At 39.1% G+C, this 27550-nt stretch overlaps 1 protein-coding gene across 2 annotated transcripts in view; it reads left to right on the top strand.

Moving 5' to 3' along the window:
- The first annotated feature begins 641 nt into the window (after window positions 1–641).
- Window positions 642–27550, top strand: part of tfdp2 (transcription factor Dp-2) — a 40506-nt gene continuing 13597 nt past the window's right edge. The window contains exons 1-6 of one of the 2 annotated variants that reach the window (XM_036563077.1): window positions 642–778; window positions 13264–13340; window positions 16389–16452; window positions 22806–22894; window positions 25575–25705; window positions 26809–26856. In XM_036563077.1, the coding sequence (XP_036418970.1) occupies window positions 13326–13340; window positions 16389–16452; window positions 22806–22894; window positions 25575–25705; window positions 26809–26856 (347 nt within the window). In that variant the 5' untranslated portion in view covers window positions 642–778; window positions 13264–13325. Of the gene's footprint in view, window positions 779–13263; window positions 13341–16388; window positions 16453–19229; window positions 19383–22805; window positions 22895–25574; window positions 25706–26808; window positions 26857–27550 lie in introns of those variants that run through there. The other variant, XM_036563083.1, reaches the window with a different exon arrangement.

A 27550-nucleotide genomic window follows, 5' to 3' on the forward strand; every position in this document is an offset into this window, starting at 1 on the left:
TATGTGCAGCAAGGTGAAGATATACACAGGAAGCAATTTGTATTGTATCCTACTTGTACAAATCTTATTTCTTGCTTTCTCTCCTGTAGTAAAATTACTGCACGCTCCTGTACTGAAAAGCATTATTAATATCCCTCCCATACTCCCTGATGGCTTACCATATGTTACAGCAAATTACCTCTGCAAGCCCAAATAAAGCAGCAGCTCTTCCTTATCCCAAGTATTTTATAATGTAACTCAATTTTTAAAAACAAAATTTTAAAAGTCTAAAAATGAAATTTTAAAAGTAAAAAAACAGCTTTTTAGGTAAAGTTGTTTTAAACGTTCTTTTACGTTTTTTTTAATCAAGTTGCTTTTTTATTCAGTTGCCTTATTTTAAGTTTGTTTTACTTTCAGTTGGCTCGGTTTTTAAATTAAGTCAAAGTTAATTAAGCTTCATATTTTACACTCATTTACTTTATTTACTTGCTGTCTAGCACGCGACGCCTTTGTGCTGTCATACAGTTTGCACGTTTTTACGTCTCGTTGAGCAAACAGCCAATCGGCTTGTAGCTAGCGCCTTACGTCATACGCGGGCTCGGCCAATCAGAGAGGAGAGCTGCCTGCCACCGCCAAGCTTGTGTGCAGAGTTAGGTTCTCAGGAAGTGGAGCCGAGGGCCGAGAGGGGCAGACAGCGGAGAGGGGTTTTCCTACTTAAAGTTGTCTTTTTGGGGTTCTGCGCTTCATTTTCGGGATCTCTCAGGTCGAGTACACGGTTTGGACCTCCCGTACAGTACAGGTGGGTGTGTTTTGCGGCGAGCCGCTGTGGGATGTGGATATTTGCAGGCTGAGTGAAGTTAATGCTCGATTCGGCTGTTCGTTTAAAGCGCTGCTCGGACGGACGGCTAAGTTAGTTAACCTACGTTAGTTAGCTGCGGCCATATCACCAACTTAGACTCTGCAACTGAGTTTTAAAATACTCTGTGAACTGACGTTGAAGTCCAAAACAAACCTCGTTTAACTCAGAACGAACGAGAAACAACACCCGCCAGCTCGCTAACTGAACATATTCGCTCGAGTTTGGTAGGATTTGCAGAGCCACGGTTTAATGAACACAACAACAGTGTCGTTAATTTGGACGCGCTGCACCTGATGGACAGCTAGCAAACTAGCAGGCTGGGTGTGATAGAAATATATATATCATGTTTTATTTAATGCTTTAGGGTATGGCCAAATGTTCAATTATGAAAGTGAAAAAAAAGCTCTCAGTGGAGTCTATAGGGTGGCTCAGTCACCACCCCGGGGCTTATGTTTAAGTTCCTATAGCTCCTGGTTAGCTAAGCAACTCTCTAAAAGTCACTTAAAGCGAAAGCGTTTAACGTTAGTTATGTGTACATTTTTCCAGAGCTACAGCGCTGCTCATGGTAAGAAATACAGCCACGGTTACCGGGATGTGTTTCAGGGTATCTCCGTGTGTTTATAACGCTCGGCAGTTTGCTGTGTTTATGGTTGCTCTGTAAAGAGAGCTGGCTGAGCTGCTGCTGCTCTGAGCCGGGCGTTGCTCTGTCAGCTTGCAGTTTGCACATTTCCGCTCATTTTGTAGGGACCGTGTGGACATGACTTGGCCTGTTGTTGACTAGATTAAAACTGAATTTGTAGCTGTGTTTTGCCTTTACAAATTCTAAGGCTGCATGAGTTCTGTTGCATATTCGTGCATTTCCCTCTGATGTTATTTAGGGCAATAAAACAATACAATACTCTTACAGGATTTCTGTAGTGTTTTGTAATATTTCGGTTTTGCTTAATATTCATGTTACTGTCTTATAGTATTCTATAATATTTGTGTGGTGTCCTGTAGTAAACTATAGTAGTCGTTGTCTAAATTTGCTATAACATTACTGCAGGACAAAGGTGCTACCGCTATTATGTAGCCTGTCTTACTTCTGTAGGGAGATTTTATGACACATCAGCTGTAAATTCACTGACATTTCATGCTGAACAAAAACTGACCTCCGGGTTTTATGCCTGGTTTGCTAACATGGACTTTGCTAAACTAGGACTGTTATTGGATAGTATAAGGGTTAAAGCCATTTAGTTTCATTTTGTTGGCTAAGGGGGATTTACAGCTTGGGAGATAGCCCGTTAAAGCTTAGTAACTTTTTACCCCATTTAAAGTTACTGTGCTTGTGGTCAGTGTTGGTGGCTGATGGTGAAAATAAATCATTATGGGTTTCATGTTGATCATTGCTCCTAGAGCTCACTAGCTTACCAAAAATAGCCCTGTTCCAACTGAACCCAATCTTGTTTAGTTTACTTATGGAATTTTTTGGCATAACCAGCTACTCAGTCTTTTGAAGAAACTGTTTAGGGATTTGATAATGCATTGTGAATATTTTCAGTCGTTTACAGTCTGTTATCTATTCTCTATAATAATACACCAATGAGGTATGACCTAAACATAAGGATTTAAAGTCTGAAATCAAAGTTGACCTTGTTAACTTCTTTTCACATAATCCTCTGTCAAGATGCCTCTGAAACATCTTATTGATTACATGCCTATTGGGAAAAATAATCTTTTCACACCAGTTCCACCTGTCATAGAGTGAAAGTGCTCAGCTTGCTCAGAGACCCTACCTGACACCTTGTTTTATGCTGAAATACAGAAGAAAAATGTGTAGTGCCTTCTGATTCATGGTGACTTTAAATAATCAGGCAAGATATGAGCTAGTCGACATAGCATCTAAGTGAAATGCCATATAAGTTAAAGGTTGCTAGCTGGGTGGTCTAGCTGTTCTCTCATTTTATATCTGGGTAAATGTAACGCTTGCAGCAACTTATATGTATTTGTAAAAAAAAAAAATACTAAGTACAGAATTTTGTTTGCCAAATACATCAATTTATCAAGCAAATTCTTGACTATATTTACCCTACGTGAAGTCTGATAAAATCAGGGTGTTACTGTTATAATTCACATACTGTTCACAATATAAATACTTCATTTTTGTGAACAGATATATCATGAAGTGTGCTTTAGTCTGTCTTTAATATGCATCAGCATGCGGACAATCATTTGAGAGTGTAGGATTGCACTTTTTTCTGGTGTTCACTGATTAGACTGATACACTTGTAGAAGACCTTTTGTTAGAATCCTAAATTGTGCATGAGAAGGTATTTGGTGTATTAGTGAAGAAAGATTATGAGTAATGTCTGTGGCTTGTGGCTGGCTTAATGTACTGAATGTGGAGTGCATGCTGTCAGATTTGAAGCAGACATCTGTTGGGTTGGTCCTATGCAAACAGCCAACAGCCTGTACATTTAATCCCTTGTGTGGAGGGGAGGGGAAACAAGCCCCCCCACCAGGAGCTCGTAGAGTGACAGGTGTCTTCCCCCCTCGCTGGTACTTAGCACCTCGGGAGCGTGACCATGTTTGTGTGTGGAGAGAAATGGCGGAAGAGCGGCAGATTTCACCAGTGTGTAGCCTTTGCTGCAAAATATTCAAGTGTTTACAAATCAGCATTAGGCATAACCTAAGATGCCTATAAGAGTTGTACTCCTACACACACTCTGTACCATGCAAAACCAAAATTTCCTCCTTTTTTAAATACATGTTTGAATTTGTATATAATCTTTTTCGGTGCTTCAAAACGTAACGTTCCCTCCCCAGTCCATGCAGTGCACAAAATGAGGCTGCAAAAACAACCCATTTTGATTATTTATTGATTTTGTGATGTCACAAAAAACAATGCATTTACATATATCCACCCTTTTACATTGAAGTCATGAGAAGTGTTTCAGCCTAGAATGAGGCACAAATTAAGACATCATTTGTGAACCTCAGAGAAAAAATGCAAGAAAAATGTAGCAAATGGGCCCTTTTAAAGAACCATCCACAGAAAGGTTATTTAGGAAACCAAAGGTGATTATTCTATAGCATTACTCCAACATACTCTCCTTTACTTCTAGGAGTGTGCTGCTTAAAAATTTCCTGATTCTGATTTGGTTGTCATGTGTCAAGGAAATCGAGAGTGTGGTAGGGGTTGTGTGCTTATGCGTGAATGACAGTGGACCAGAGGAAGACTATGCGTCTCTTTTGGCGCCATTTCCCAGCTGTCTTGCTCAGTGCTGCGTACTCTAGTGTCACTGTAACATGTCCCATGGGACGTGCAGGCGCTGCAGACACTCGGGTGTTTTTGTGTGAGCTTGTGCATATGAGCCCGTGTGCAGAGGGAGAGAACATAACCTTGATTCACAGTGCAACATTACACAGGCCGTTCTCGAAAGCAGTAGCTATGGCATTGAGTTACTGAGGCCACTATGATCCAATTGTCCTGGGGATGATGACCCCCCTGGCAAAGTAACGTCCCCTGCACATCTCCAGAAGAACTCATACTGACCCCAGAATGTTGCAAAATAAAGTTTTAGTCAAGCCTGTTCTAATAAGCCCCCTGGGATCATCCTTTGGCAGCTTTCAATACAGATTCTCTTGCAGTATTTCTAGGCTTACTCAATGACGCCGGATGATACAGTAATAAACATTAGGTGGGGATATTTGCAGGATGTTGCGAGATAGCCTTACTAAACTAGGGCTTACTTTAGTCCTACTTTATTTGCCTCATTCTAGCAGAGGTTTGCAGCAACATTGTTAACACTTGATTTAACCTGGGTAAAGATGGAGCTGCTCACCATGAACGTGTCCTTGTCTCCACTATAGAAAATGAAAGCAGCTGATTAGCAGTAATAACTACTCCTACATTCACTGTTTGGAAGCACCAGTTGTTTTTTATATTGTGTGAACGTTACATAATGAATGGAGTTATAGTTATAGTATTGTTTAAAACCTTGTTAGGTTGATGTGCGCTTACGTTAGGAATGTTCTTTCCCCTCCTCCTTGCACTGGAAATATAATGTTACAAACGTGATGATACACATGTGTATATATGTGTATGTATGTACGTATGCGTGTGTACATATATCCTCTACAGATGATCCAGCATGTGGGAGTTGGGCTTGACCTAATCCCAGTGTCCTCCCCCACCTTACGCTGCCCTCTGTGTATCCCATGCTAATCAGTCGGCCTGTAGAGGCGAAGGGCTTCCTGGTCACTCACCATGATATATTAATGGCTTATGGAGCCCATAATGCCTTGAGAGTACCTTCAGCTGCATTTATACTGATGCAGATAATGTCAGCCCCCAGAAGATGGTGAATGTGCCCAAGGTCTGAAAACATTCCATCTACTTTCAGCTGCTAAATGCATTGCTTGACACATATTACAGATATGTGCAAGGCAAAGTATACTATGATAATGCTGGATGACCCTGTTGCCATGGTGACAGACTGAGCTGTGCTAGTGACAGATGGAGGGGGTCACGGAGTGGAGAGAGTGAAGGTCCATCTCAGACAGAGAATACTGCACCCCAACACTGCCCGCCACCCTCCCAAATTCAGTAAAACTCACCCCCACCCCACCACAGTGTAGCCTAGCTTTTCACAACTCCCCCTCCAGGCTAGTGGAGTATAATGGGCCATAGTTAACCCTTTTTCTCCCAGTTCAGCACAACCCCTCTGTTTCTATAGCTCTGTACCCTTTTTTTTTTTAATTTTTTTTTATTTTTTTATTTTTTTTTTACAAAAGCCTATGACCTCCATTGGCACATTGCTGGCTCATTTTGGCTTAACTACCCCTTCTAACTGCTAAAAGTGAAACTGATGTAGTTTCAAAGGTTTGGGTATTTTGCTATATTAAGGCAAATCCAATTACGATCTTTTATATTGTGATTTGCACTACTTTTGTCAAAGTGCTGTAAACTGACACATCCAGTAGCGAGGCATGTTTTCAGAAATAAACAAGTGGTTTAAATGCCTGCAGTGTGAAATTTGGAATGGCAGTATTTGCATTTGAGCTAGCTACCTTTCGTCAAAACCTGGTTAAACTAGCCACACATAAAAACAAACATTTTGTATGCTTTTCCTGGTTTACTTGGCATGCTGCACCACTTCTATAAAAAAAAAAACTGTATATTCACACAAATGGCAAATTTAAAACTGAGAAAATGAAGTGATTTCACTGTAACATTTTAAAGTGACCGGTGTATTCTGCAAAAATACAAATATTGTATCAGACTGGTTGCACACTCAATGTTAAAGGACTCTGATTGTGTGGTCAGGACCAAAGATCATCCATGTTAATGCATATTATGTATCCTAAATAAGGAAAACACAGTCCTTGTCCTTGAAAAAGCATGACAGTGCATCTCTAACTTCACTCAACATCCTCTGTTGTACCCCTGCCCACACCAACAGAGAGACCCCCAGCAGTTTGCTGAGTGGCTTTGGTCAGTGTTTCTCACAGCCCCCCTCCAATGGCATTGTTCTTCACTAGTGCTGCCAGACTCCAGCTCTAGCAGAGTTACCTCTTCCAGGTCAGCAGCCTTGAGTCAGTGTGGTAGGCGACAGTCCAAAGACAGAATAGGAATTTGGGTATAGTGACACCAATGTATAACAGGAGGTAAAATTGGTTTCAACGCATAAATTCATCTATATATTTATGTCTATGTATATTTGTATATGTATGTATGTGTGTATATATATATATATATATATATATATTCATATCATATTCATATCCAATGTGTTATGTTTAAACGGTGTGAAAAGTTTAGATGTAATGGATCTTCTAATGTGAGTCTGAGTGACCAGCTACATATTTGAAGAATAGCATTCAAATAAAGTAGCATATAGGCCATGTTTATTTCAGTTTACTGCAATTTATTTACGTGTCATTCAAGAAGTGGCCTTGGAACACCTTAGTAAAGCAAAGGCACAGAACTGCCATTTGGAATGAGTACTCCTGCGGTTATCAGCATGTGTTCGACACTTCACCATGGTGACGGGCTGCTATTGCCTTAAATAAAATATCAGTCCTAGGTAACAACCTTTAAGCAAGCTTAGCAATGACTGATCAATATCAAATTTGGACTCCAGCCATCTTTGAAATAATTTTGCTGTGATGTATTTTTGAATATGGTCTAAATTCCAGTTGGCTTCCTTTTTGTTTCATATTTTTACAGATGTGCTTATAAAATATAAAGGAGATGCGTAGAAACAGTATAGTTGCTATGTGAATGTTTAGTGGCAGTGTTTTATTTATTCATTATCTTCTGGTCGCTGTGATCTAGTGTGGGATTTGACTCTTTAGATCAGATTTAACTTGCACAAAACAAAGTGCCTGTTATTGTACGCAGATTAAAGTGAAATTATTCTGATGTTTTGAAATTTCTGCATAGTTCAGTCATTGACATGTTTGATGTGAAATGGTGCGTTGCAGAGAAACTTGCCAACTTGGTTTGTCTTTACAGTGGTGGTGATAGGAACCAGGAGTCACAATGTCTACAACCCAAATACAATCCAAAACTACTAGCGAACCTATATACACAACTTATTATTTTTTATCTGAAATGTTGATGTAGCGTAAAATAGTACCAAAAGGGAAGCTTAGTTACACACAACGTATTTATTTACTTAAAAAATACACCATAAATGTATTTTAATAAATGTTTTATGCCAAATGTAATCTCAGAACTGTCATTCATCAAGCAGCATAATCATTTCACATAATATATTTCTGCTCTAAATTGCATTTCTGCTTTAAACTATTTTGGTTACATCATAACCATTTAGTTATGCAAATGTTTTGAACAATCAGTAGAATTCCTGCTTAAGGAAATGGAGAGCAATGAAAGAAACCTATAATCAATATATATTGTATATTACCTTTCAAGTAAACCAGAAGAGCTAAAGGTAGCTTTTTTCCACATTTAGCAGTAACACTGGAACACTGCACAATAATCAGAATTGTTATTACAAGAGACTGGCAGGTACCTCCTTATGGAAGCATGTCAGTATCAAAATGAAAATGTGATGTGTAAAATGGAAAACGCTTTTCTACTGTGCGTGCTGTTGGCCCCGCCCTGAAGACCATCAAAATGAAAATGTAGTGTGGTCGATTTTTAGAGGCATTTTGACACAGAACGAGTGTAGTAGGCGAGAATATGTAATTGCAAACAGGAAAGGTGCTGTTTCCCCTTTATACTTGAACTTTGCCTTCTTTCTAAATCGGCGTTTGCTTTGATAATGCAATTTATTAGAAAGTAAAAATGCATATGAGGTAAATTACATTTTAATTAACATTTGACACAATTGTTACATAATCACATTAAGCATTAATATGCTGTTCTGGATACATTTTAATTCAAATAAAGCTTCTCATAAAGCATCTAAATCTTCTAAATAGTTAACATTTAAAGCATCTAAATCATTTAAATTGCAGAATTTTAATTTCATTTTGCGCTCAACATTGATCATTTTAATTTTGATACTGATATGCTTCCATACCTCTTACACTGTTTTGGTAAATAAAAAATCAAGTTGTTGAACAGCACCCTTGATTGCACTTTCATTCAAATTTGCACTATAGGGGCAGCCTAAGCAAAGAATTGTTAAAATCCTCTGAAGGCATTTGTTTCAAGAAAGAGTACCTATAATCTTATGCAAAAGTTTGGGCACCCCAGTAAAATTACATCTTTTGTTGATTTTCTAAGTGAGAATAAGTACACATCCTCTACAGAGAACATACTTCTGCACGTTAATGCAAAGTTACTATTTGTTAGCTGAATTTAAGCCATTTTTAACAAAACTGAAACATAATAAAATGGCCTGTGCAAAAGTTCTGACACGTTTTCCAATATGTTAAACTCAGCAAATAAATAAGACTGTGCACAGCAATTTGCAGAAAAATGCTATATTTTAGTTTGTTCCTTGTAGAGGATGTGTTAACAAAGTTTCAAACATATAATTTCACCAGGGGTTTTCAGACTTCTGCATACAACTGTATATATTGACACACTTGTCAGTTTATACATACATGTGCTGATTGAACTGGTCAGCTTAGAGATTGCCAGCGATCTCTTTCTGCTGTTGAAAACAATGATTGCTGCGTTTAAAATGAGAGCACATAACTTCGATGAGACTTTTGAATAACTCACAAAGCAGAAACTGTCATTAGTGCTTGTTATCAAAATATAGTTTTAGGCCATGCTGCTTAGTGCTACACCTGCTGCCACTTCTTAGTCAACAACAAGTTGTCTCTGGTGTCATGCCTTTGATGCTATGCACTTAACCCATTGTGTCCAGTGCTCCATTGTATGTGGGGGGTGGACTCTTTCTTATTCAGGAAAAGAGAGAGAGAGAATGATAAAGAAAAGGGAAGACATTGAGAAAAAGGGAGACCTCCAGCCACTTTTGAAGGGCTTGGAGGTTCCTCTATTCGGCCTCTCCCCCGCAGGACAAAAGGCCTTTATGCGTGCCTCAGGCAGGGGGCTGTAGGGATATGGGAGGGGGTGCTGGGCAGCAGGGCCTTTTCATCTGCATGCTGCATTCTCCGTCTCCCCCTCTGACACAGCCAGGCTCACCAGCTGTCGGCTTTATGCCTCTCCCATGCTTGTCCTCACCGAGACTGGCTGCAGAGACATACACTCACACAGTTGGCTGGAGTATCATAAGCAGGAGAGCATCTGATTGGTTAATTTAGCCCACTTGATATGTTGAAGTCACTGATCATTTTCCTTTGTCTTTTAAATTTAAAAAGGTCATTTGTTTCATCTTTGCTGAGGCCTTTGCTTTGCTATTACCTGTCTTTAATAAATCATTAGAACAGTCAGGTACAGAGCGGAATGTGGGCACATGCTCAGGTTAATGCACTTCTACAGTTCCCTCATAGTCATGCCAAATATTATCAAGTGCTAAATCTCCTTCAGATGCAGTATTTCTGAATGCAACCTTCATCCAAACATTTGTCTGAGGCTCTTCTTCTGTTTCCTTTCTTGGTAGTTTCACTTACAACAGTGAAGTTGGCATAGTGGTTGCTTAAACACTTCCTAGTCTGTGAAAAAAGCAGGTGACCAAACATTATGTCTGTTCCTCAATCGCAAAATTTGAAAATGAATCTGATTAGAAATGTAGGGGTTTGGAAAGTTTGGTTTAGTAGAAAAGTGGAATTATTTTGCCGTGTTTTGGAGTTTCTTGCAAAATTAATCCATTTTGAAGTCTTGTTCACTACCTGTATTATTGCAGCACTACAATACGTAGACATTTCAAAACGGTCATTTTTATGAATGTCCCGTACAATAGTGACAAATGCTTATGTGAGCATTATTTTTATATTTCTGTTGTCAACATACATCTCCAGTGACAAATGGACTTAATCAACTCTCAAATAGTCTTATGTGAAAAGGCTGTGTCTTAGCTGAATGGAAGTGATGATTATTCATCAGACAACGTTCCTCAGAGGCTTAAGGCAGCTGTGCAGCCACACTCACAAACAGACAGCAGGTGCATTAAAGGAGTGCAAACAGAATGACTTAAGTGGGGCAAGCCATTTACAACTTTTGCCTTCTGCAGGTGGTGAATTTGCATCATATTTAGGAAATGTGTTTTTCTGTCCGTTAGAGCTGTGTAGAGTTTAACGAGTCTGATAAAGTCTTCAGAAATAAGCTCCCAACTAGGGATGTGCCCACGAAGTCTGAAACTTGAGTAACTGTATGATATAATTAACAAATATTCGGTTAACTGTGAGTAAGGAAAAATTATGATGCACAAACGCTCTAAATTGGTGCACTGGTGCTAAACAGATGAAACAAATCGGTGACACGAACAGAAGTTTAGCAGCTCACATACATGTACATTTGAACGTGTCTTATTATTCAAAAATAGCCAACAGAAAAGTCTTCGTCACTGTGGTGGAGTGATGGACACGCCTGGATCATCCAATGGGTTTTATGGGCACATGCTCAGGGGCCTGAACCGATGGGGGCCCCCACAAGCAATTCTGACAAAATCTAAACAGCTGTACCAGTAGTGGTGGGATCTTTAGTAGCAGCACAGTGGAAAAAAGAGCTAATTTGTCATTGTCTTACAGTCTAAATGCCAGCTTCATTTTCTCCTTCAGTTACTGCTTAGTAAGTAGTTCACTATCGTTATTGCATCAGTCAAGCTGTCAGTTTTTAGTAGTGAGCTAGCATTAGTTTCTTTTAATATATTTTGGAGAGCCAGATATTCAGATGATGTGCCTTGGATCTGTAAAAGCGGCCTGTAAAACCTAAGTATGCTCATTTCTAAAGCCAAATATAAAATGTCACCCTAGTGAAAGAAAAAAGTTACATTTTTCTTGTTGACAGTGATCTGCAAACTGTCATCAGAGGTAAGATATAAATGTGCTGCTTTTTTCCGTCTTTATGTATGTTTCAGTTGTCTGCCTTTAATTTTTCATTTTCTTTGAGATAAATGTTATACTTGTCAAGAGCAGATGCATGATAAGAAAATATTGCCTTGTTTGTTGGGTTTATGTTAATCTATGATCTCATTAATGTATGTGTAATGTTGCTATTGTTTTGCCTCAAATGAAAAAACTGCAGTTAATGTGCTGTCAACGTGGTGCTGCATAGCAGAGGTTTGCACTCCCGTGGGGTTCCCGCTAGACCCATGGGACCCACCAAAATATCTTGCGGTGCTGGAATAATTTTCATTGTTGTGCCTGGGAGTTCACGGGTAACCAGCCCACTGCAGCACACATGAAGAGAAATCCCATAAATTAATGAATAACCTAAATAAAGTAGAATGATCTCTAAATCATGCATAGAAACTATATAAAATGATAACAGTGAAACAGTTACAATAAATGGTCATTCTAAATAGTTCAGCTGATTCAACCAGTCACATGAACATAATGCACATTTTTGTAGCTTACAGAGATGGTGGAGCCTTCAGTCTGATGGCCAGAGCTGCCAAGCCCAGCAAAGTACCAAAAATAACCATTCTGTGATTTAATGTTTGCTTTGTGTTTACTGGGAATAAATGGCGTATGATGAAGTTATTTCACAGTAAGCCCAATGATTACCGTGTTGTCATCATGTCAGCAGAGAATAATGTATTTGTGAATAGACTCGATGTTAAATATTGGATGTCAGTTCACTTTGATGGAACTGCGCGGGCTGGAGCGGGGCAAAACATTTCTGTTGCGGGTGGGGGTGGGACACATGATTCCAGTTTTCTGCGGGAGTGGGCGGGAGTGTGACTGAAAAAACAGTCCCACACAGGCATCTGCTGCATAGGTCTCGTGAAACCTGCTAATTATCATAAGTCATAAAATAATCACTGACTACCCAAAAAATCTAGCCAGGCAGGCGCCCACCAAACATTTGTGCCCAGGGGCCGATAACTTGATGATCTGGGCCTGGTGATGGAGACTGCCTTAAATGAGCCGGTGAACTATAACCCTAACATTAGGGCTAACCAACGCGGCGATAAATGCCGTTTTCTACATGGAAGTTTTTGTTTTTCTTTCTTCAGTGGATGAAGTGCCAGTTTGTCTAGGTGACATTGAGAACAGAGAAATATCTCTGTTGTTTTTTCTTTCTAGCTAATGCCAGCTAGAGTAGTTAGAGGAGTTACAGCCACACTATCTCTGCCTTCGCAGTCACATTCTCTTAAAACATGAATGTTTGCCACTTGCTTCATTGTAGAAAAATATAATATACTTATTTATTCCTGAACATTGCTCTGATGGTAAGAATAGCAAAACACTGCCAGTTGACAACCTTCAATTTGTGGCCTACACATATTACCTGAGGTTATATGATAGAGGCCTTGCTTAAAGTTCTTAAATCTGTGATAAAGAGTCCATTTATGTGCACTTAATAATCCGATAACTACAGAAAATCAGATTTTGTCAGTAATCCGATCAGCACATTTACGTTTACATGCTCTTGGGGAAACAGATAATGGGAAACCTCTGGGTTTAAATGTGTCAGGCAGTAATCGGATTTCTGCTTCGAAACCAGCCAATAAACTCACAGAATAAGATGTGGCCTAAACATAATGTAAAACTTCATGCTGTGGCTTTTATTTATTTATTTATTTATTTATTTATTTATTTTTTAAACATCAAGCTACTTTACCTAAAAATATGAAGAACATTTAAATCCTTTATTTCATCAAGCATATTTCAACACATCAGCTGTCCTTCATATTGTGTAAAAAATTTTCATGATTAATTGACCTGCAGAAATGCTCCAAATCACTTGGAATAAAACCTCTTTACATTAACTTGCATTGAAAGGAAAGAGTGTTTTTGCCTTCTGCTGTAAAGTCACTATTTTGGAGATACTTGTTTTTCTTTGGACAGCGACGATATCTTCTCCTGACTTGTTTGTGTCTTTCTGTTTGTAGGAAGCTGTTCTGAGAGCTGGAGAGGTGGTGACTAGAAGAAGAAGCTCCATCATATCTCCTGTATGATGGCCAACGCAGTGAGTATTATCACTTTCTTTTTACCAAGCATGTGTGATGATGTTTTAGAACGGGAATGCTGTGTGTGGAGAGGGTTATGGTAACTGTCTTATGGTGACTGTTACTCTCACAATATTTTGAACAATATATTGATTTGAATAAAATATGACTATAATAATGTTGCTCAACTTATGACACTAGAGATGTTGTTAGTGAGTTGTGTAACATCATGATTAAAGTCACCATCATTGGGAGGTTCATCACTGAGTTGGTTGTTTGCCAGCTTTGGTGCAACTAACTGGATTAGATGGAAATTAATAGAATTTCCATTCTCTGTGATGCATATTGTTGTGTCTTTTGCATTGTGATTTCAAAATGTCTTGATGCATTGTTACATCCCCAATGATACAGAATGTTCACTTCAAGAGTGTCATTTGTTTGCCAAGAACGAGTCCCATTTGCATTCCCCTTTCAGTCCTAGCAGACTCACTGTTCGGTATATTTGGAATATTAGGTGATGACCAATTTTTTCCCTTCTCACCCTCTCACCCTCTTTTTTTCCCCTTCCTTGGTCAGGCCTACTCTTTGTTTTCATTCTTTTGTTTGTTGTTCCTTTCACTTTTACTTTTACTTCTACCTTCTGAATGTGGGTTCGCTGCTGTCTGCTTATGCCGTCCTTCCTTAACTCTGGTTCTTTGTCCTTCGTCATTCTGCATTGTGTCAAATTGATGTAACAATGACCTTTATGACCTTCCTGCCTAATGAATGGATGTCTCGGTAAACTCTACTGACATCTGTAGACTTTTTTTTCTGTTCGCTGACTGAGTGGAACTAAGTTGTACTTGTTGCTAATGGGTTGTAGAAAGTTAGATTGAAATGAAAAAATCTCAATTTAAAAACTGCTGGAGATGAGGCTTTCTCTTGAACGATGTGGTAAACTTGAAATTTTCTTGGACTTTCCTGATGAAATGAAGTTGAAGTTTCAAACAAGCTCCAGCAGTTAATGCAGAGGGTCCATGACATTTGCTGTAGTTCTACAATCATTTAAGAGTTAATAAAGCTGTAGGTGGCACATGCCTCAGTTGAAGGGAGCGCATGCATCCCATAGAGAGAAAATTAAAATTTTAGATCGTGGGATCCCAAACTTTTGCCACTCGCAGCCCACACAAACGACCACATAAGCTTCCACAGCCCACAAGATTTAACCACCCATCTTCTTCTGACTCACCTAATGAGATAGCTAATCTTACATCTATAGCTGAACTGTAGTTACTGGTTTTCAGTTCTCACGCATATAAAGCCCAGCGCTATGTATTCACTTCTGTATTTCCTTTGTTTCGGTTATGATTGCACTGAAAATATAAACATAACTAGCACTTTGCTAGACAATCAGTGAGCTTAATATACAACCCCATTTCCAAAAAAGTTGGGACACTGTGCAAAATGTAAATAAAAACAAAATGCAAAGTGCAAATAATCGAAACCCAATATTTTATTGAAAATAGTACAAAGACAACATATCAAATGTTGAAACTGAGAAATTTTGTTTTTTTGAAAAATATTTGCCCATTTTGAATTTGATGCCAACAACACTTTCCAAAAAAGTTGGGATGGGGGCAACAAAAGACTGGTAAAGTTTAGTGTAATGCTAAAAAAAACTCTGTGAAAGACTGCACAATTAAATAGTGCAACAATTCAAGAATAATGTTTCTCAACATAAAATAGCAAAGAACTTCTGCTTTTCATCATCTACGGTACATTAAAAGGTTCATTTGCTGGATGTGATCTTTGGGCCCTCAGGCGGCACTGCATTAAAAACAGACATGATTCTGTAGAGGAAATCACTGCATGGGCTCAGAAACACTTCTGAAAAACAGTGTCTGTGAAAACAGTTCATCACTAATCATCCATAAATGCAAGTTAAAACTCTTAAAACACAAAGAAGAAATCATATATAAACTGGATCCAGGAATGCTGCCACCTTCTCTAGGCCCAAGCTCATTCAAAATGGACTGAGGGGAAGTGGAAAAGTGTTCTGTGGTCTGACGAATCAACATTTGAAATTCTTTTTGGAAATCATGGACACTGTGTCCTCCGGGCTAAAGACCACTCAGCTTGTTATCAGTGCGCAGTTCAAAAGCCAGTATTCATGATAGTATAGGGGTGCATTAGTGCACATGCCATGGGTGACACGCACATCTGTGAAAGCACCATTAATGCTGAACGATATATACACGTTTTGGCAACATATGACACCATCCAGACGATGTCTATTTCAGCAAGACAATGTCAAACCACATTCTGCATGTATTGCGGCAGCATTACTCCATATTTAAGTCCACGTGCTAAAATGGCCTGCCTGTAGTCCAGAACTGTCACCAGTGTATACATTTGGAGGCTTATGAAATGAAAAATGTGACAAATGAGCCTCAGAACTGTTGAGTAGCTGAATTCCTATATCAAACAAGAAAGGGAAAACATTTCACTTTCAAAACTACAGCAGTGTCTCCTAAGTTCCCAAACACTTACAGATATGTTGATATGTTGTATTTTCCTTTAAAAATATGGTTTACATGATTTGCACATCATTGCATTCTATTTTTATTTACATTCTGCACAGCGTCGCAACTTTTTTGAAAGTGGGGTTGTAAATATAATGTCTTATTTTTGTAAATAATCAACAAGATTTGTCATATTTAAAATCTGGTTAAATATCTATATTGTAATAAAGTTTTGCTATATAAAAAAGATGGCCATCGGCCCCTTAGCGGTCTCACCACAGCCCACAGGTTCAAAACCACTGCTTTAGACAACTGTTGACTACTTTTTTACACAGAAAAGGCTTTACAGGATAGTTCAGTAAAGTATTTTACAATGAACAAAAGTTCATGGTGCCACAGTAACTAAAAGCACGAGATTTCTTTATCCACATGAGAGGAGTTCAGCTTCAGTACAAGGTGGATGAGGCTTATGGCTGTGTTTATTTTCACAACACTCAGCTAAAAGTGATGTTTATATGTGTGTTTCTGACTAATAATCATTTTTTCCAAAATGCTTACTTCTTTCAGGTTGGTGCTACACCTCTCTGTGCTGATTTAAAGGCATTTCTGACTACCCAGAACCTACCAAAAGGTAAGAATAATTCCTTTTTTAATATTACTGTACTATTATATATTATTAATACAGCAGTGTTTTTAAAGGACCCATGCTCTACATTTTTTGTATTGTTTTTCCTGAAATCCACTGTGACTGACTGTAAAGCGTTCTTGAGCTGGAAAAGGTGCTATATAAATAAAAATGCTGATGTTTGTGTGGTTTTATGTGCCTAAATTAATTGTAATTCATTTGTGCCTTTTAAGGCTGCTATGTCAGTGACTTCTAGCTGTCTGCCCTGTATTTAGCCTCATTCCAAAGGTAGTCCAGGCTGTATAACATCAGAGTGAATGGGCAGGGCAGAACTGCTGTAGGCTGAATAGGCTAATTTATGGAAATTTTGTGACATCATTAAAGCAGCATATCCAAAATGAGCTGCTTCTGCAGCTTGATTTCCATAGATGGACTGTACAGACTTGCAAGTTAATGGTACGTTTTGGAATTATGACAACATTTACATACTTAAACTCTGTGTGTTCTCAAATAATTTCACTTGCTTTGTTAGTGGGATTTGGCATCTGCACACAAAGTTTGATATTTTTATAGTTTGGTTCTTCTCGTGTCATTGCAGAATAATGACATAGAGAAGAAAAATCTTAACAAGTAACTTAAATCTTAACTTAAGTAACTTGACAGTAAGTTGAGAGCATTATTTAATAATTGAGTAATAACTGATATCCAGACATTATTATATATAATAGCTCAGTAATGTTTAATGGGTAGGCTAAATAGTACTGATTCCAGACCTCTTGAGTTGCACAAAAAGGCCTCAATTCTCTACAGTTTTCCTCATATATTGATAGCAGTGGATGGAAAATAGACATTTTGTCCAGAATCTACAAATATGTTCAAGTTAATCTGTGTAAAGATGTTTTTATATGTCAACTGCCTTTCTGTCGTTCACATAATGCTTTTGTCTAGATTGATTAGATAAACTCTAAGCATATTGTAAGGTGAGGTCTAAGGTTGAGTTCACATGCACAGTGGATGTTTTAGTTCTGTTTGCTTTGCTGATTAAATCGAGTTGAAGCTGAACAAGCTCAGGCACTTAATATAGGGGAGCTTAAGCTGTCACATTTATATATTTTTTATTTTCTTGTATGCAGTCCTGCTAAAATGTAACCCAGCAATCTTTCTCTCCTAAATACCTAAATGTAACATGTTGCAATATCAAGAGAAGCTCAGTCTCTATCTTTTATTGGATTACAGCATGTTCTTGTGTGTATGAAGGAATACAGAAAGCAGGCACATGCTTCTATTTAGGCCCATACAGCTTTTAGATTTGAACATTTGTTTTGATTAGATTTACTCTCCTTTGTTTTTTGTTTTAGGGATGTTCTTACGTTTCGCCCTGAGGTCTGCTGTGCATGTCAAGATGCGTTTAGTCGTTAGGATTTCTAGAGCTTTCCCACAGCTCTTGTCAGGCCAGACCAAGTGATTACCCATCTCACTCTACACAGTCGTGTGTGTTTGCATGTGTGGGGACTGAGCAGGCTGGTGGGTTTCCTGTGAATGAAGCCATGTGCCTGTGAGATGGTGGACTCACTCTGTGTTCGTCCGGCAATGTCTCACTGGCTTCTCAAGTTTCTTCTAAATGGTAACAAAGGGGAGAAAGAGAGCGAGCATGTGTGAGAGAGGAGGTGCTACGCCACAGCCTGGCAGAACTGCTAGAACCTTTTAGAACCATGTGCTCCCCTTCTTTTTTTCCTTGCTTCTCTGTTCTTTCTCTCTCAGCTTCCTCTGTTGCTCTTTAAACACTAATAGCATTTATACATTCAGTTGGCGAATAGCTAATGTGTGGAGTAAAGAGGAAAAACTGAAAGAATTATCTGCCTAAATTTTGTGAACCTAACTGAAAATTTCATTTCTTGTAAATATCTTAAAGGGTCCACATCCTATTTTTCTTGTATTTTATTTTTCCCTTAAATCCGATTATATGTCTCTGTACATTCATGTACCAAAACAGTCATCATTCGTTTTAGGTGACCATTTTCTAGTCTCTCTTTATCTCTTAGAATAAAAAAGGCTGTTTTGTTACTGTGCCTTTAAGATTGATCTATGTAAATAACCTTTGTTTTGATTGGCTGCCCTTTATTGTGCCTCATTCATAAATCAGTCCAGGCTAAAGCACTTCTTATAGCTCCAGTGTAAATGGACAGGCCTGACTGCAGTTGGCTGAATATGTGGCTGTGTAAATGTGTTGTTTTTTATAACATCACAGAAACAGTTGATTCAAAACAGGTTAATTTGCAGCTTAGTTTCCATGTATGGACAGGAGAGTGAATAGCATGTTTTGAAACTTGAGCCATTTACATAGTACATCAAATTGTTTTATTTCAAAAAACAAGAAAAAGTTGTTTTTCCATTGGAGCCCTTAAAAAACTGAATAATTCAAGGACCTGTTTTTATATAATGAGGCACAAGAGCTTTGTCGTTACTGTAGCCTCACCTAGTTAAGCATGCAAAGCCCTGAATCAAAAGCCCCCAAAATCTCTTGTACTGTCATAATTTACAGACTGAATTTCTGTTAAGCTACTATCTTGGAGACCCTTTTAATCAAATAGCAAATGGTGAAGGAGGCCTCTTCTCCAGTCGGTTTATGGATCAGGTCAGTTTATAGTGTCGTCCTAGAAAAGTGCTACTTTTTTAGTGCCTCAGCATGTAAAGCAAGTACAATGGTCTGAGTTCAGGCATCTTCCGGTATTCCGAGTTGTTCACTCCACCTCTACTCTGTAGTTCCTCTGTAGCAACAAGTCCAGGGGGAGGGGAGGAGTGGTCTACCCTGCATGTGTGTGTATGTGTGGGACTGGGCTTGAAGCTTGAGTGGTGGGCTTATGAAAGAGAGGTAGGCAGAGGGAGAAAGGAGGGAAGTATGGAAGTACTGCTCGTTCCTCTTCAAAAACAAGCAGGTAAACAACTCAGACTGACTTTGTAGTAACTATATTACACCAGACGGACGCTTAGGTGTCTTTCTTTTGTTCTCTCATGTTCCCTGTGTATAGTCCAGTTATGGTGTAGCTTATGCAATGTAAATGAAGTGAACTTGCAGTTATCCTCTTAAATATTTTGCATGGTCTTGTGTGGCTCCTCTGCTCTTTCTGTTTGTTTTGCCATTCATTTGAGAGAAGGAGAAATGCAGATATGAGTTTCTCTGGCGAATGTAGATATCAGACTGTAATTTAGACTTTGGCTGCGTTGTGTGTGTGTGTGTGTGTGTGTGTGTGTGTGTGTGTGTGTGTGCGCGCGCGTTTGCTTGCACATGTACGCATGCTGGCCTGAAGCTCAGCTGTATTCTAATGAAGCAGTGCTCATTGTTGCTCTATAGAGTGAGGCACTGACGCATTCCTCTGCTGAGGCCCATCCTGCTGCAGCCGTGTCTAATGCACACAGGCTCAGCCGCCAGCCCAGCAGTGTGCAGAAAACCTTTACTGATGGGACAAAATTCTCCTTTTCACTCATATTTCGAAATCCTATGCATTAAATGTTGACAAGTAACACTTGTTTTGGGGTAATTTGACCGAGTATCCATTTGTAATTCTTAATTCTTTGTTTTTTTTAAATCTAGGGGAAGTAATTTTTAGCCTTTATGCCCTAGATTGTCTCATAATAATGCTTAATGCTACCAAACATGGTTACATTCAAATGCTAAATCAGATTTATTAAAATGCTCAAAAATAAATAGGTAACAACTACTTAGCTTCTGATATCTGTACTTAGACATGTGAATGCTGATACTGTTCATTATGCTCCTATTGCTACTGTGCCCAATAAAGATGATGATTAGATACATTAAAGTTCATCCACTGTCCCCAAACATTTTAATCATATCAAGCTTATCAGCTAAACAGATCATTTCGAATTAAAAGTAATTTGGTTATATTTAAATTGGAACTAAATTTCAAGCTTCGGTCTATAAGCCTTGTAGTTAAATGAACACATGAAGCTGCTGTTCAGCAGTAGTAGTAGTTCTTTATCTGCTGCATCATGGAGGCGGCTCTCATGATTGCTGTCTCAAATAAAATGCATCAATAAATGAAGAGTACAACTGCTAATAGGAACTCGGAGATGCATCTGTCCAGTGTAATATACAAGATGTCACATCTGTCTCTCAGCTAAATTAAATTAATCAAAGTGTTTATCATTTGATGAAGTGAGTGATGTAGTAGGCAGTGCTATGGATAATGGAACCTGTAAAACTGGTGTTCCATTATTCATAGTTGTCCTTCAAACCTTTGCATAAATTTCAACTGTGAGACAATTTTGGGAATGCGTTGAAAATCAAACTGTGATTTGGTTAATGCTGAACAGGATACAAGATGATTGTGTATGACCTTCAGGATAATTTATTAGGAAATGTGCTTTACATTTAAGCATAACAGCACCTCAACCATAAGAGAGTGTCACCATGAGACAACAAGGATGCAACCCATCAAAAAATCTATTATGAAACGGACGGTCCAGGTCTGACTGAGCCACATTTGAAGCCATTGTAAGATACTTGATATACGCACACTTAGGAGTGCACACATCAATTGGATTCTATATTAATGCACTAAGAGATATATGGACCATGGAAAGTAGTATTGATAGGTGGGGCGAGACGTAAGTGTGTTTACGAAGTAAATGGCCTGAAGCCATATCGAACATTCCCTATACAAGAACCCAGTTTAAACCAACAACCGGCTGACAGCTATAATGTGTTGTTGATTATGACTAAACTAAAAAGTTGATGAAACGACTGGAATATATGGTTCTGAAATGAAAACTTAGCATTCATTACTAGTCCAAGTTAACATACAAAAATGCCCTGTCCAGGGCTTTGGCTCAGTGTACCTCAGAAGCGCTTGAAAGCCATCACCATCCATCATGTTCTCTACAATTTTGCACACTCATGTGATGTCCTCACACTGCCATGCACCACACGTTCCCTCAGAGAACATTTATGAAATAGTTACCTGTCATATCACTTGCAGATTTTTGGTTTCTGTGGTACATCATTGTAGATGTTGTCCACTCAAAAACTGGTTCCAAACAGCACTATTCTTCCTTTTTTTTTTTTCAAAAGCCTGTCTAGCAAAACCATTGTTTTTGTGCATTCTTGCAAACAATTTAAAAAATGATCCATTACTTTAATGATAAACCCACCTGTTCAAATACAAACTGTTGTTCATTGGAAATCATTTTTTTTTTCTTATCCAAAAACGTTGGTCAGACAGTTTATTTGCAGGTTAATGGTTGATCAGTTAATCATTTACTTCCCTAATACTGATTGACCTGTATCCTTGGTCCACAAAACCATTTTTTAACTGATCAGTAAGTTCCTTGGTGAAGTGTTGCTACAGGAACAGCTGCGCTGACAAAGTATATGAAGGACAATTAAGGTGTGTATGTGTATATAATCTTCCGGAACTTGGCGGCTCTGTAAGAACTTATGTAGTCCCTGATTATAGTTCATATCAGCAAAGACATAGCATTTTAGTACATATATAGAAAAGTAGAAATAAAGAGGAGAGAACAGTGTCCAGGTTTGGGTTTTGCAGAGGAATGAAAGAGTATCTGTAGACTTTGACTGAGATGTTGGTACTCAAACTTCACACATATAACAGCAATACATACAGTACTACAGGGAATACTTAATCTTTATATTCAAACATTTTACAATTAATGCCACCTGCTGGAATTCTACTGAAAGCATAATGATCTTTGTATGGTGGCAGATCTTTTGACTTTTCATTCATTGTTCGCAACGTAAGCATTTTTGGATGACGTGATCTTTTAGGGTGCATAGTGTGTGGGCGTGTTTGATATTTAACGCTGTATATGCACTGTGTATAGTGTCTGCTGTCTTGAATGTGCATGTTATAAGGCCCATTTGTATCTCCTTTCATTCATATGCAGCAGTCTTGATGTAATTTGCATTCCTATTCAAACACTGGGAACCCAAGGAAATGAACTCCTTTTGCCCTTTGAGTACGTCACATCCAGTGCTGCTGTGTATCTTACTGAACCACACTGAGCCTTTTCAACAGCACTGCGACACTGCCTCCTACACATGATCACTCCTTGTTGAAGATGCCCTTTTAAAGTCATTTTGGACCATTTTTTCTTTCCTGAAGTTTAATCTGCAAAGCTGGTATCAGTTCATTGTAATAAAGCTACATCTACAGTCATCTTTATGAGAGCTGTCAGATCTGTCAGCTTTAGGCTAATGTAAAAAGCACTGGTTAAAATGTGGTGGGATAACTGAATATAAAACTGTCTCTATATTTGTCGTTATTGATAATTGTTCAGTGACGTGCTCTTTCTGTTTGTATGTTCTTTCTGTTATGCAGGTAACATTTCCCTTGTGACGCCGTCCAACTACAGCCCTGCCACCAAGATTACTTTAGGAGCAGTGAATGCGAATGTGGGAGCACAGACGGTGAGCTTTCTGCCCTAACATCTCTTATGCACACTCTGGAAAACACTTGCATACAGGTAGAATGATGCCACTTGTGATGATGAATTAGTAAATCCCCATTCAGTTCCAATAGATCCAAGTAATACAAGAGTGTAACCAATTTTTGTGGCTCTCTGTTTTGGCACCTCAGATCTTAAGCTGTCATTTTTGTTTTGGCTAGTCCTGTTTATCCCTGGATAGCACATTTCCAAACTCGTAAACACACATATGTAAAGGGTGTTTCTGCCTGATGTGCCCAAATCAAAATTTTCTCTGTTCTAGGAGCATAAATTCATGTTTGTGACCAAGTTTGGCACTCATTCTTTGGCAGTCAGTCTTGTGTAATTTAATATCATATAATGGTTTGCAGTAATGGTCCAGGAGTCCCCTTGCCCTGTACAGTGTTTTTGCTGTGTTAAAACAATCACTTAGACCTGAGGGACTTATTAATTAGTTGATTAGTTGCGTTGGGCACGTTGGCACAGGAACAGTACTTAAAGGTGCTCCAGAGCCAGAGACACGTATCGACAGTACAGTAGAAGTGAATGTGATGTGTAGAGAATTGGCAGCTGTGTTTGATAAAAGACAAGCTATTGGAGTTGTATTCAAGCTAAACAGATTAGAGGAATTTGACGATGAGTGTGACGTATCTGGCAGAAGATTTCAGCACAGTTCAGCACCCAAAGTTTAACAGGTTGTCTCATTACGAGATCACGTCTGGCCAAACAAGACTAATGGGTACTTTACTACTGCTCTTACTGATTCCTTTTTTTTATATAATTTTGCTAGATCTTTACATTTTATTCATATCTATACAGTTGGCTATGCAGTTGTCTTTCATAATTAGCCTATTTTTCGCAGGCTAATTTATCGTTAGTATAGCACACTAGCAGAGGGTCTTGATTTATTTTTGGCAACAAACAATGTCTTCAACTTAACTAAAAGGTAACCACACTTACTGTTTCGTTCTCTGCCTCATTGTGTCTTTTGTGTAGCGTATACCTCTTAGGTTGAAAGACAGGCGTTGAGAGAAACAGTGGCTTGATTGTGTTTCGATAAATTCCTTTTAGAAGAAGAACAATTTTCATTGGACCTTATCAGTGCTTTTGTTTTTAAGAATTATTTTAAGAATTAAAAATTCATATTGGAGGCATCTACAGGCTAATGCATAGTTCACTTTAGTTGCATTTCAATTCTAGTGATTAACTCTCAAAGTGACTCCCGCAGTGCACTGTGCAACCAGAGGGGGGCAGTAACACATTATGATCGACTGCATGTGTTTCCAGCTCAGCCTTATCACTTATACAGCCTTTGCGTGTGTGCAGTGATGAGTTGAGTCACTGAATTATGTATGTATGCATGCACAGTGGAAATGAGGAGGGGCGAGAGGGCTGGGTATGGAAAAGGAAGAAAGAGTGAACAGCAGAGGTCACTGGGGCTCTGCAGGGCGAACAGAGTGATGGGGAGCTCAGCTGGGTGAAAAGAGAAGGGGAGAGGAAGTGGCAGGATGGAAAAGATGTGTATTGCAGAGGAGGTCAGGAAGGACGTTCAGAACAAGAGGAGCAAAGGAGGTAGCTGAGCATTGAAAAAGAGGGGAACTTGGAGGAGAAAATGGGGACCCCCTTTAGCTTGGTTAGTGGAGAACAGAACACTGTGTGTTCCGTGCTCCATTAATGAGCTCGTTAGTGGGGACATGCGTGACTTCCCATTTACAAATCCTTGCAACATAGAGCAGCCTTCCCAGCAATGTGGCACTCACACATTGGCTTACTGTACACTACAGCGGGGACCGTGAGAGGTGGAGGAGGCCCAGCACATTGCAGTGCATAAGAAGATGGATAGAAGCAGGCCTATGGCCTGGGCCCCTGACCACATAGTTTCATGCTTTGGCCACTGAAAATGCAGAGCCTGTGGCCCAATTGGCTGCTTGCCTCATAGATTTTTTTTTCTTTTAACAAATCTGTTTGGTTTGACAAGGAACAAACTACATCAAATCAGTTTATGTAGGAATTCATTAGCTTTAACCATGGCTGATGTGATGACCGCGGTGATCATTTCTGCCGAATATGTCTGCCCAACGTCAAACATGCTGTTCCATTGACTGAAGTTTGCTAATATCATTCTGTGAAGTAAGGTCTTAAATAAAAGAAGGTATTTCATGAAGTAGCTAAACAGTACCTAAAGACATAACTGAGATCAAGTTACACCTGACTGTTCTTGGTGCTGAAGCAAGTTAATAATTAGTAATTGTAAATAAATAAATAAACATGTTTGTATTGTTGTTTATTCTTATGTATTGTGATTTATTTAGTGGCCCAAGTGGCCAGTGGAAATTTTTAGATCAGTCTACTTCTGGAAAGATGCAGGAGAGAAAAGGAGAGGTGGTAGAAGGGGCGGCAGGAGGGAGCCATGCAACATGAAAATGACTGATGATCTGCATTGATTTAGGTTGTTCTCGTCTCTAGGGGATAGAGCATAAAATCATGAGTGGATAGCCCCAACATTAAGAAAGGAAGGGTGTGTGTGCATGTATGTGAGAGATAAGACCTTTGATTGCAGGTTTTTGCAGTATGTTCTTTCATGGTACATGTGTACGCATGGACCGAAAGACCCTGTCTGCTATTTTTAGACTAAGGATATTCTTATCTTCTTCTCTCTCTAGATTATAAGCACGCCTCAAAGAGTGGCTCACTCAGGAAGTATCCTCATCAGCAGCCCCTTCACACCACACACTACACCTGCTACCATGGTAACACAAGTACGCCCACCAGAAGGCATCGAATGGACCCCAGGGTGAGTACTCCCCCTTCCCCCACATGTATGTTGGCTTGAACTGCTCGTAAATTCCCAGCGGTATGACACTGGGGAGAGAGGAGTGTTCTTAATAGAAATGGATGGAGAAAGCTGTGAGAAGAAGGCTTGTGGAATCTGACCTCCTAAAGATTATTCATAGCAGAGCACAGATTGCATTGACTGTGTACAGGAAAAGGAATACACTGTATGGCCAATGGTATGTGGACACTCCTCCTAATTATGGAGCTGAGGTGTTTTAGCCACATTCATTGCTAACAGGTGTGTAAAATCAAGCACATGGCCATACAATCTCTGTACATAAACATTGGCACTAGAATGGGTTGTACTGATTTGCTATTTTTTTCAAATGTGGTACTGTAATTGGATGCCACCTTTGCCACAAGTCAGGTTGTGAAATATGTCCTGCTAGATCTGCCCCGGTCAACTATAAGTGCAGTTATTATAAAAAGCTAGCGTCTAGGAGCAATAACAGCTCAGCCATGAAGCTGTAGATCGCGCAAACTCACAGAGTGGAGCCACCGAGTGCTGAAGCACATAGTGTGTAAAAATAGCCCATCCTCTGTCTCATCACTCACTACAGAGATCTGCCTCTGGAAGCAGCATCAGCACTGTGCATTGGAATCTTAATGAAATGGGCTTTCATGGCCAAGCAATCATATGCTTTCCTGTTCCAGCATGACTGTGCCCCTGTGCACACAGCGAGGTCCATAAAGACATCATTTGACAAATATGGTGTGGAGGAACTCCAGTGGCTTGCACAGAGCCTTGACCTCAACTCCACTGAACACCTCTGTTTTGAATTGGAAAGTTGATTAACTGTCTGACCTTCTCATCCAACATCAGTGCCTGACCTCACAAATACTCTTTTGACTGAATGGGCACACACACTCAAATGTTGTGGAAAGCCTTCCCATAAGAGTGGTTAAGATATAAAAATGGGTTGACTCCATGTTAATGCCTATGGGTTTGGAATGGGATGTCCAACAAGCTCAAATAGGTGTGATGGTCAGGTGTCTAAATGCTTTTGTCACATAGTGTAAATTTTTTTTTGGATTAATAAATGGTTCTGCTCTCTTCCCTAGGAACAAGAAACGGACACACGACTTTATAGACTCCTATTACTCTGATAGGTGAGTGGCAGCTGATGTTCAGTGTAGGATGAGGAAAGGTCTTTCTATAAAACTACAGTCAGGTCTGGAATTATTGGCACCCTTGACCAGCATTAAAACAAAGAGGTTTTGAAAACAGAATACCCACATTGTTTTTTTCCTCTGCTGTCTATTTCACCCACTGAGAGCAGGACTAGTTTTACCCTCATGGACTCAGCATCACAGAAGGCCTACGGTTTTACTGGTCCAGTTGAGCTGCTCAGGAACCGTAGGCTTATTAAACATTGAAAAGAAAGTGCTTAGGACTGCCATAGATGGCTCAGCAAGTAGTTTGCTAAAAGCAGGAAGCCATATTTTAGTACCCATGCTTTAGGGGAAAAATATACAGTTTAAAACGTTGGCTTATCAAAAAATGTGTAAAAATAAAATAATGTGTAAAAGCCAGCATGTGGCTTGTTATATGCACTGTTTATTTTAAGCAACTAGGTAATATTAAGAAGCCAATAAATCTGGATCTGACCGTGCAGTTAATTTATAATAATTCATAGTAAATTCATATAGTAGGCTATAGTAAATAGTTTGTTTGACAATTTGTTTGACAACCACAGTTCCGCATCTAATCATGTGACTTCACACAACACAGTCCATAGAATAATATTTTTGTTAATGATGACCAAATCATTTATCTCAGCTGTAAGAATATCCTTGCCAGTAA

Source organism: Colossoma macropomum, unplaced genomic scaffold (genome assembly GCF_904425465.1).
Source record: "Colossoma macropomum unplaced genomic scaffold, Colossoma_macropomum, whole genome shotgun sequence".
NCBI lineage: Eukaryota > Metazoa > Chordata > Actinopteri > Characiformes > Serrasalmidae > Colossoma > Colossoma macropomum.